At 38.8% G+C, this 12,069-nt stretch overlaps 1 protein-coding gene across 1 annotated transcript in view; it reads right to left on the bottom strand.

Annotated features, from left to right (window-relative positions):
• The window catches only part of hgfb (hepatocyte growth factor b), a 108,691-nt gene that overhangs the window by 47,804 nt on the left and 48,818 nt on the right, over window positions 1-12,069 (bottom strand). Inside the window, exon 7 of the mRNA XM_062035832.1 lies at window positions 5,438-5,556. Coding sequence (XP_061891816.1) covers window positions 5,438-5,556 — 119 coding nt within the window. The remainder of the gene's footprint in view (window positions 1-5,437; window positions 5,557-12,069) is intronic.

Here is a 12,069-nt window from a genome sequence, read left to right on the forward strand (position 1 = left end):
TGTTTTGAAAATCGTTATTTGTATTACTTCCGTGTGGACGTATGCGTGTGCGTGATTGTGAGTGAATGTGAACAGCTGCAATTAGAAATTACAAAATAAAGTTGAAAAAACATCTATGTCGTGCGCGCAATACAACTGTGCTACTTTTATTTTGAAAAGTATTATTTATGGGCGTGTGTCCGTGTGTAACCTGCGAGTGAAGGTGCACATGCAGCGACAAGTGATGCACGGTTTACACCCGAGACGCTAAAAAGAGAAAAGTTGATGAAGAATGACGTGTTTCCCACAAGACATGGACTGCAAAGCAACGCTGCTCAAGCGTCCTCTGCGCGCAGCAAATATATGCCGCGCACCAAATCAAATCTCATCTGAATTCTAAACAAAATAAACATATTTATTCTATGTAATTTTGCAATGCAACTTTGAGTGACAGTGACAACAAGCGGCCCTAACGGTGTTCGTCAACACCGTTCAATTGAACACAGTTCAATTATTGTAACGTCTATCGAGATGCTTCGAGGACAGGAATTATATCCATCACTTTATTGAGCAAAACTGTTTATATTCGGACATAACCACACCAAAAACAGGAGTAAAACACTTCTATCTCGAAAAACTAGTCATTTTCTGCCGTACAAACCAGGCCAAAACCAACTTGTCATCTGTCACCAACACGCATAGCACTAAACCACTGGTGCGTTTATGGCCACACAAAAAGTCAGACAACTCAAACACCACACAAAGTTACACTATGACTCCTCAGTCATACGTGTGCTTATTTTACTGTCATTTATTATTAATGTTAATTTATTTATATTAGTCATGGAATGCTGTTACACACACTATGTTGAAGTATTACTATTATTATTATTATTATTATTATTATTATTTATCTTACGGTATATATCAAAAATAATATTGAGCAAAATTTTATTGAAATATTGTCGATGTGGCCCTCCAGCAGTGCATGCGGCCCCCGGTAAAAATTAATTGCCCACCCCTGTGTTAGAGTGTTTTACTTGTTTTAAGGGTTTTGGTCCTAAATGATCTCAGTAAGATATTACAGCTTGTAGCTGAGATGTTATGACCTATATTGAGTAAAACATGCTTGAAACTAGAATATCAACTGTTGCAAAGCTGTGTCATCAACACTCACGAGTATAAAACTGCTTTTTCCAAAGTAATAATTTCTTATTTCAAGCATGAAATAAAAAATCATGACTCTGACACGATTGCGTCTCATAATTAAAACAGATGACAGCCAAATGGACTTTGCTGTTTTATTTTCAATGAAACAATAGAACATATGTACTCATATACTAGTACAGTTGGCACAGTCCAGTAAACTGACAGTTAATATTGAAACATTTGACATTTCAAACAATTTTGAACAGAAATAGTTCATGCACATTCAGATAAATTCTTCAGAATTACAATCTACAAAAAAATGGCACACTAATTGACTGAAAGAGCACGCACTTGGCGCGACGATGTCATGTTGTCCATGGAAAAAGGCATTTTTAGGCAATATGATTCGCCTGAGCGGCTAGGAGACCCCGAGAGTAACAAGCGGTTGCCTTGTTGCCTTTCCATTAAGAACAATAAACTAGTTTTTAGTATAAGTTTGCTGGTTCCAAGAAATGTAATGCAGAGCGCATATCATTATGTCAAAATAATGGCACTGGCATTTACTTAATTTAAGAATATTTTTCAACATATTGAGAAAAAAGGTCTCATATTTGTTTTTTCTACCAAGAAAAGTGCACTTGTTATTAGTGAGAATATACTTATTTTAAGGTATTTTGGGGTTTATTGAGGTTAGCTAATTTTACTTGTTTTGGAAAGTCTTGACAAGCCAAATTTTCTTGTTCTATTGGCAGATCATTTTGCTTAGTTCAAGTAAAATACCCCTCATTTTTAGGGTCCGCACAGGACCTTTTCAAAAGGAATCCCAAAGGGAGTCCTTTTGCAATGGGACGAAAGGACCCTATTGAAATTGTAATGTTTATTATTAGGGTCCGCACAGGACCTTTTCAAAAGGAATCCCAAAGGGAGTCCTTTTGCAATGGGACGAAAGGACCCTATTGAAATTGTAATGTTTATTATTATTATTATTATTATTATACCGGCCGCCTCTTCGAACAGCAATTTGACCCACTTAACATGCTCCAAAACTCACCAAATTTGACACACAAGTCAGAACCTGCGAAAATTGCTTGTTAATAACAAAACCAAACCCCAAAAATAAAAATTGCGCTCTAGCGCCCCCTAGGAAAAACAAAAAACAAACTGCCTGTAACTCCCACTAGGAAGGTCGTAGAGACATGAAACAAAAACCTGTATGTAGGTCTGCTAAAGACCTACAACTCATAATTTTACATCGTCGGGCGAAAACCAACAGGAAGTTGGCAATTTCCCCTTCAAGACAAAAATGTACTAAAAACACTGTTTTTTACGTCTTTGACCTCTAATTTGACCCCCTTAAAATACTTCAAAACTCACCAAACTTCTCACACACATCGGGACTGGTAGAAATTGCGATCTCAAAAAATAACCGAACCCCGAAAATCAAAATTGTGCTCTACAGCAATTTTTTTATAAAACTGACAAAAAACTGCTCCTCAGAGGAAAACTCTGACAAAACTGCTTGTAACTTCCGGTAGGAACGTCGTAGAGACATGAAAAAAATACCTCTACGTAGGTCTCATTTAGACCTACATTTCATACATTGACACCCTTCAGCAAAAATCAACAGGAAGTTTGTTATCTCCATTTCAAAACAACATTTTTGTACCAAACGGTCACCAAACATCAAACATTATCTCCTCTGAGCGCGTTTGTCGTTTCGGCTTCAAACTGCTACAGGAGAGAGATTGAACCCTTCTGATTAAAAGTTGACGACGGCGTTGTGATTAGTGCTACCGTTTTGATTTTACGCGCCTTCAAAGACCCGCAGCACAGATGCTGCTACGGTGCCAAAAATGACAACGAAACTGCGATTAGACCTTCTTTGGCCTCAATACACACAATAGCCTATAATGACAATGTGAACTCAGACACAACTTCCTCTAACTCCCAGTACCAATATCGTAGAGACACGAAACAAAAACCTCTATGTAGGTCTCACTCAGGACTACCACTGGACTAAAGTATTGGACACCTAGGACTAGCACCTGCCAGAAGGCGGACCCGACCAATGCTGCTTGCAGCTTTAATTATTATTATTATTTTTCCGCAGCTTTGCGCACTACTTAGCCCCCCTTAACATGCTTCAAAACTCACCAAATTTTTTACACACATCCAAAAAGTGTGCCAGCAGACTTTAGTCAAAAAACCAAACCCAAAAAAATACACTTGCTCTCTAGCGCCCCCTAGGTAGAAAACTGCCTATAACTCCCACTAGGAAGGTCGTAGAGACATGAAACCAAAACCTGTATGTAGGTCTCAGTTAGACCTACAATTCATAATTTCACTTCTTCGGGCGAAAACCTACAGGAAGTTGGCAATTTCCCCTTCAAGACAAAAAATGACTAAAAACACTCATTTTTGATTTTTGACCTCTAATTTGACCCCCTTAAAATACTTCAAAACTCACCAAACTTCTCACACACATTGGGACTGGTGGAAACTGTCATCTAAAAAAAAAACCGAATCCCAAAACTCAAAATTGTGCTCTACATAATTTTTGAAAAAAAAAGAGAAAAAACTGCTCCTCAGAGGAAAACTCTGACAAAACTGCTTGTAACTTCCGGTAGGAACGTCGTAGAGACATGAAAAAAATACCTCTGCGTAGGTCTCATTTAGACCTACATTTCATAGATTGACATCCTTCAGCGAAAATCAACAGGAAGTTTGTAATCTCCATTTCAAAACAACATTTTTGTACCAAACGGTCACCAAACATCAAACATTATCTCCTCTGAGCGCGTTTGTCGTTTCCGCTTCAAACTGCTACAGGAGAGAGATTGAACCCTTCTGATTAAAATATGCGAACGGATTTTTATTTAGTGCTACCGTTTTGATTTTACGAGCCTTCAAAGACCCGCAGCACTGATGCTGCTACGGTGCCAAAAATGACAACGAAACTGCGATTAGACCTTCTTTGGCCTCAATACACACAATAGCCTATAATGACAATGTGAACTCAGACACAACTTCCTCTAACTCCCAGTACGAATATCGTAGAGACATGAAACAAAAACCTCTATGTAGGTCTCACTCAGGACTACCACTGGACTAAAATATTGGACACCTAGGACTAGCACCGGCCAAAAGGCGGACCCGACCAATGCTGCTTGCAGCTTTAATTGTATTTGTTTTCCTTGTTTTTGAACACTGACTTTTTGCAGTGCACGTCGGGGTTTCCGCAGCTTACTACAGGGTTCGTTCTCCCGGGATGCAGACGGACCACTCCGGACAAGGCGTGCAGGTAGGAACATGGTTTAATTCTCCAAAAAAATCAAAGGAGTACATAAAACGGAAAACAAGCTGAAGGCACAACGTGCTGATCGTACTTGGAGCTATCGCTATCACTTAGCATGGACTAGGGACAAGTAATACTCTCATGGACAATGCTACCACTTAGCATTGGCTAAGAGACAATCAAAACTTACGAAGACAGGTTGCATGTAGCAAACAATGACGCCAGGCCGACTGACCGGCAAAGGCAGGCTTAAATAATGCCCCTGATTAGTGCTCGGGAAGCAGGTGAGCGAACACTAATCAGAGACAGGTGAAAATAATAAGTAACCATGGTAACTAAAACAAAGAAGGGTGCACAAAAACAGGAACTATGGAGTCCAAAACTAACAGAACATAACAAAACATGATCCGGAACCGGATCATGGCAGCTTTGGCATTGTTTAACACGACTTTCCAACATTGTCACAACATTTATAAGTCAGAAAAGACTACATTCATTCTGGGTCTCCTTTAAAGTTACTCTCCAAAGCCTCCAGGGTTTTGAGGCGGTCGCTCGGCAACTTGAAATGTGAGTTCCCTCCCTAGATTTTTCATTATGGAATGTTTTTTGACCCTTTTTAATCCAGGAGAGTCCCATTGAAATTAGGAATGTATTTATAATTGGATTCCTTCTACAAACAAAGCTACAGTAGCTAGCGAGGCCACTCAAAAATCTTGACTTGCTTTTCCTTGAGATTATCCTTTGTAGCCTTGAGCGTAATGTTTTGGGTCACGGTCATGCTGGAGGACTAACCACGTCCCAGCTTTCGTATTCAGGCTAAAACCAGGAGGTTTTTATCCGAGATTTATACGGTGTATGACCACGTCTATCGTTTTGTGGATATTCTGTCTCTCTGTTGAAATAAATCTGGCGTTTGTATGTCCCAGCAAGGGATCAAATAATGATGTCCCCCACTGCATCTCCATACAACATGCATGATGAATACATAACATAATAAATGTATGCGTGCCTTACCACAAACTTTGATGTTACAGTACTCCCATCCTGTGTTCGGGTCCGTGGTAAAGCACCATGGTCTGTGGCGTCCATCTGGATTCCTGCAGTAGTTATCGTCAAGGCCCTTGTCGGGATACCTAATGTAAAACATGCATTACATCATTTATCTTGATACGCTACATTATTTATGTAGCGTAATGTCTGTCTTTCTTTAGTATCAACATTCACTCTCTTTCCTTGTGCGTCTCATTTGTATTCAATTTTAAGTTTTTTTGCATTATTATGAAATACCGTATTTTCTTGGACTGATGAGGGCGAGCTGTATAAGGACCAGTGGACCCAAGGATCCTGGCGGGAACTTAATTACCGTTTTTGTTCCGTAAGTCGACAAGCCTTATGCTTTCCCTCCGTGTTCTGATGTCCTTGTTGTCCTCCCACAGTGCTTTCCCGAGTGTTACCCGTTGGATCTCCTGCCGTTCCCCTCTGGATTCTGACTGCCTCCCTCGATCCTCGACACCCTCACATGGACACGGACTCTGACGCCTCTCTCTCACTCTGGATCATCTGCCTGCCCCACGGTCTGCCTTCCTGCCTTGTTCCTCCTCTCGCCCAACACATCACGGTAATACACAACAATTATTTACACACATAGTCAAACACACATACACCCCTCGTGGATTAGTCACACTCCATTCTCTTGTTTAGTTTATATTGTTTGATTATTATATATATATTATTTATATATATATAATAAATCCTTTAGCGTTACTGCCCCCTTGTGTCTGTGTTGTCAACTCCATCTAGCAATACATAACAGATTGTTTGGATATGTTAGAACTTTACACTACTTTATATTAGAAATGGCAACAGCAGAGGGTGAATGCCCCATAACAAGAAGATCGAGAAAAAAAGAAGCTTATCAACTACGGCATCGGCACAGACTACAATGACGGACTTGCGCAAATTTTCAGGACTTATGCAGATCTCAAATACACATCAGCGGGTACCAGAAGGGAAGAACAGTTGATTTTGCATAATATTTTGAAACAAAACGCCAGATAATATGTCTGCTAATGGGTGCCATTTTGCAGTCCTTTTACACACACCATAGTAATACTTGTATCTCTGACTACGGTAGCCGTAATGCGCCGACAATCCATCAAGCGGTGCGGCTTCAAAGTCGTACTAAAACATTTTGACGGAATTTTTAAGTGCCGTGTGTAATGTTCTTTATTTTCAATGGAACATTTTAAGTTTTGGTGTTGTTTACTGGCGTCATATTGCAGTCTACACATATCTCTTATGTGTGACTGCCCTCTACTGGTCACACTTATCATTACACCATGTACCAAATAAAATTGCTTCGAGGTCGGTAAGCACAACCAGAATTATTCCGTACATCAGCGCCCCGGGTTATAAGGCGCAATGGATTTTGAGTGCGCCTTATAGTCCGAAAATCACGGTAAATTGTTGAGTCCCCTCTTGTTACTTTGTGTTATTGTTTAATTGAAACATGACTTTCAAAATATATCAAAACATGTGTCTTAATAACATGGCATGTGATAGTAAGAATGAAGAATCACTACTTAGGTCTTGACTTTGAAAAGAAAATGATGGATCTTCACCCAGTCAGCTACCAACCCACTAGTGCTGTGAGAGCGCAGTTATGTAAATTAATCATCAGAAACAACAAAACAATATAATTAGGGACCGAATGTCCCTTTGGCACAGAGGACCCTATTGTATTTCTAAGGTTTTATTACTATTATACCGCCGCCTCTTTGAGCTGTAATTTGACCCCCTTAACATGCTTCAAAACTCACCAAATTTGACACACACATCAGGACTAGCGAAAATTGCGATCTAATCAAAAAACCAAACCCCAAAACTCAAAATTGCGCTCTAGCGCCCCCTAGGAAGAAAACACAGACAAAACTGCTTGTAACTTCCAGTAGAAATGTCGTAGAGACATGAAACAAAAACCTCTATGTAGGTCTCACTTAGACCTAGATTTCATACACTGACATCCTTCAGCAAAAATCAACAGGAAGTTGGCAATTCCCCCTACAAAACAAAAGTTTAGTAAAAACAGTCACCTTTGCCTCTTTGAGCTGTAATTTGACCCCCTTAACATGCTTCAAAACTCACCAAATTGGACACACACATCAGGACTGGCGAAAAATTGCGATCTAATCAAAAAACCAAACCCAAAAACTCAAAAATTGCGCTCTAGCGCCCCCTAGGAAGAAAACACAGACAAAACTGCTTGTAACGTCCAGTAGAAATGTCATAGAGAAATGAAACAAAAACCTCTATGTAGGTCTCACTTAGACCTAGATTTCATACACTGACATCCTTCAGCAAAAATCAACAGGAAGTTGGCAATTCCCCCTACAAAACAAAAGTTTAGTAAAAACAGTCACCTTTGCCTCTTTGAGCTGTAATTTGACCCCCTTAACATGCTTCAAAACTCACCAAATTGGACACACACATCAGGACTGGCGAAAAATTGCGATCTAATCAAAAACCCAAACCCAAAAACTCCAAAATTGCGCTCTAGCGCCCCCTAGGAAGTAAACACAGACAAAACTGCTCCTAGGAAGAAACACAGACAAAACGGCCTGTAACTTCCAGTAGGAATGTCGTAGAGACATGAAATAAAAACCCTATGTAGGTCTCACTTAGACCTACATTTCATATATTGAAAAATCAACAGGAAGTTTGCAATTCCCCCTTCAAAATAAAAGTTTAGTAAAAACAGTCACCTTTGCCTCTTTGAGCTGTAATTTGACCCCCTTAACATGCTTCAAAACTCACCAAATTGGACACACACATCAGGACTGGCGAAAAATTGCCATCTAATCAAAAACCCAAACCCAAAAACTCCAAAATTGCGCTCTAGCGCCCCCTAGGAAGTAAACACAGACAAAACTGCTCCTAGGAAGAAACACAGACAAAACGGCCTGTAACTTCCAGTAGGAATGTCGTAGAGACATGAAACAAAAACCTCTATGTAGGTCTCACTTAGACCTACATTTCATATATTGAAAAATCAACAGGAAGTTTGCAATTCCCCCTTCAAAATAAAAGTTGGGTCAAAACAGTCACCTTTTTTTAAACATTATCTTCTCTGAGCGTGTTTGTCGTGTCAGCTTCAAACTAGCACAGGAGAGAGATTGAACCCTTCTGATTAAAAGTTGATGAAAACGTTTTAATTACTGCTATGGTTTGGATTTTATGAGCCGTCAAAGTCGGTCCCGTCCATCGCTGCTTGCAGCTTTAACTGTATTTGTTTTGGCAAGTCACATTTTCTTGTTACTTTAGCAGTCTATTTTTCCTATTTCAAAAAGTAGATCATATCCGACATTTTACTGCATTTTACCAGTGTCAATCAGATGACTGACATTTCACTAACAAATCTTCTTTATGTATTTGTGTTGTTCCCAAAAATGAATCTGGCAGTCATTTCCCATGATATCAATTAGTTTGTGAGCAATGGGTAGTTAACTAACTGTCCTTGGAACACCCCATTCCATCGCACACCCTCTGTGTGACGCCATGTACACAACTGGTGACTATTTCCCCGAATAAACAGCGCAGATGAAGGCATGTAAAACTATTATTTTGATCACTTAATCGCATGTTTTTGTGTCGCCCTGCTCCATGATTACTTCAAAATATCAAATAGTCGCTATTTCTGGACTTTGCTGCTCTACCATGCACACCACCAACTTTTTTCTCGCATTTCAGCATTCCCTGAAGCATGTTGAGGAAAACATCAGTAGAAGAGGACACAAAAAAATAACACTCTCGCTTTGGATCGCTAGGTCTGCTCTTTTTTCCCCTCCGTTTTTCTGCCGGCTCTGACTCAGTCTTTCTCTTTTCGATAAAGCTCCTGATTTTCAGAATCGCATTCGGCTTGAGTCTTTTGAATTTCTTCCATCCAAACTCAGACCAGAACACTTATTTTTCAAAATCGGAATTATTCAAATGAGCACTGCAAATTACGCTCCTCTGGCTTGTGACTGAAAGTAGGCAAGGGATTCACATGGCCCCCCCAATCCTGGGTGGATCTCGCGTGAGAGGAAGGTGGCGGGGGGTTAATCATTTTGCAATGCAGTCTGCTGAAAATGATGGAAAGCTCCACTCTATATAGCTACAGACGCAGTGGTCAAAGTTGTAATTGTCACAAAACATATTTTAGGTTTTCAACATCTGCCAGCTGAAGTGAATAGTGCACCTCCCTAATTTGTCACCTTTCATGTGTCGGGTAAACCGCAACAAATAGGGCCATATGAATGCCGATTTTAGATCCAATTTTAGATCCAAAATGTGGGCGGGTCTGCACGTCACCTAAACTTTGTTAGAAAACGAGCCTAAAATTCTGGGGGGAATTTTACCTGTCGACATCATTTTTTAGGTCCAGATCTATGAAATAAGTGCCAACGTTGCCCTTTAAGATAAGCAAATTAGTTTAACACGGGGTACAGCAACCCGAGACTCTTGACCCGCATGCGGCTCTTTAGTGCCGCCCCTAGAGGCTCCCTGGAGCATTTTTAAAACAGGATTGAAAATGGAAAAAGATGGGGAAATTGTTTTTTTGTTTGTTTTAGGTTTTTTTTGGTTTGAGGACAAACACGACACAAACCTTCCCAATTGTTAGAACTACCACTGTTTAATATGTTTGTGTGTATGCTTCACTGATGGGACTATTTGGTGAACTTTGTTTTATCCTACTAATTTTGGCGGTTCTTGAACTCGCCATAGTGCGGACTGTGACACAACAGTTTGTTTACATGTAAAACCTTCCAGTCCTTATTCGTCTAATTTTGTCCACCAAACGTTTTATGTTGTGCGTGAATATACAAAGGTGCGCTTTGTTGATGTTATTGACTTGTTGGAGTGCTAATCAGACATATTTGATCAGTGCATGACTGAAAGCTAATCAATGCCAAAATACTATTTAGGCTAGATGTATGTACATATTACATCATTATGCCTCATTTGTAGGTATATTTGAGCTCATTTAATATCCTTTACTTTTATCCTCTTTGTATATAATTTAGTTTTGCATGTCTCATGACACATTATCTGTATGTAATATTGGCTGCATTTCAGATAGTTGTTTGTGTTCCATGTTGTTCCAGACCACAGCAAACATTACCTAGCTAGCCAAAGATTGTAATACATCTATAAAAAGAAGACAGCCTTAACTTGGGCACACACATCTATACCTTTGGCCATTAAAAGCCAGTCATTTCCAGGAGTTATCTCACCTTCTGAGTAGCCTCTGATTTACTAATGGTTTCTAATATTGTAAAAATGTGTAGAATAAATATTACATTTCAACATTTCTGTCAAGAAAGATTTGCTTCGGCCTCGGACACATAGTCATTTTGATAGTAGGCTATTATAGCTAATCTAGACACTTACATCATGTGTTGCCTTCATAATAACACTTATATAAGACGTGTAAAGTCATTTTGATAGTAGGCTAATATAACTAATATAGACACTTACGTCATGTATTGCCTTCATTATAACACTTATATAATACGTTTAAACTCATTTTGATATTAGGCAATTATAATTAATATAGACACTTACGTCATTTGTGGCCTTCATTATAAGACTTATATAAGACTTTTAAATTAATGTTGATAGTAGGCTAATATAACTAATATAGACACTTACATCATGTGTTGTCTTCATTATAACCCTAATATAATAATTTTAAAGTAATTTTGATAGTAGGCTATTATAGCTTATATAGACACGTCATGTGTTGCCTTCATTATAAGACTTATACATATACTTATACTTTTATTCTTTGGAATTTAACACTACGTGAGTTGTGTGGTCCTCCGTCCTCTGTTGTCCTCTGTGTTTTTTATACATTTTTGTTTTAATTGGTTTTAACCTTTAAAATTGTTTTTAATCATATTAATATTTATATTGGTTTTATATTGTTTTTATATGTATTTAATTTTTGTTTTTATTCAGTCATTGGTGGAGCTCAGGATAATATTTGAATATTGTTTTTAATATTTTTTTTGTTGTTTAAATGTGCTATATAAAGAAAGTGGATTGGATTGGATTGGATTATATACGGCTTTTAATTTTTTGAGGATTAGTTTTTTGTATTTTTGGTCCAGGCTCTTTCAACGACTTGGGTTGCCGACCCCTGGTTTAACACTACTGTGATTTCTTGCTAAATTAGGTCTCATTAGTGTGATTCACATTTAGGTTATTTTCAGTCTCATCAGATGATTCATTCTTTGCACAGATTTCCATATTTAAAGTCTCTGTTTTTACAGTTAAAAAACAAAAAAATAAAATAAAAAAACATGTTTTGCTTCGTTTCCTGCTTGACTGTTGCTCCCTCGTCTACACTCTCCTCCCCCACACACCACAAACGCAGCTTGCCAGAAACAAAAGATGGAGGAAGGAAAATGCAACATATCCCCAAAAAGTTGAAGCAAGGGGTGGAGGCTTAAAGAATCTGAGCGCGGCTTGCAAGGAATTCTGAGCAATTAGTCGAAATAACGCATTTTCCCAGCAAACCGCTGTTAAAGCCAAGGTCCAACAGGGAGATGTAAGTACACTGGCGGACTCCAAATGATTTAGTGCAATCACTTGACGTTAGATAT

The sequence above is a fragment of the Entelurus aequoreus genome, linkage group LG24 (genome assembly GCF_033978785.1).
Source record: "Entelurus aequoreus isolate RoL-2023_Sb linkage group LG24, RoL_Eaeq_v1.1, whole genome shotgun sequence".
In the NCBI taxonomy this organism is placed as follows: domain Eukaryota; kingdom Metazoa; phylum Chordata; class Actinopteri; order Syngnathiformes; family Syngnathidae; genus Entelurus; species Entelurus aequoreus.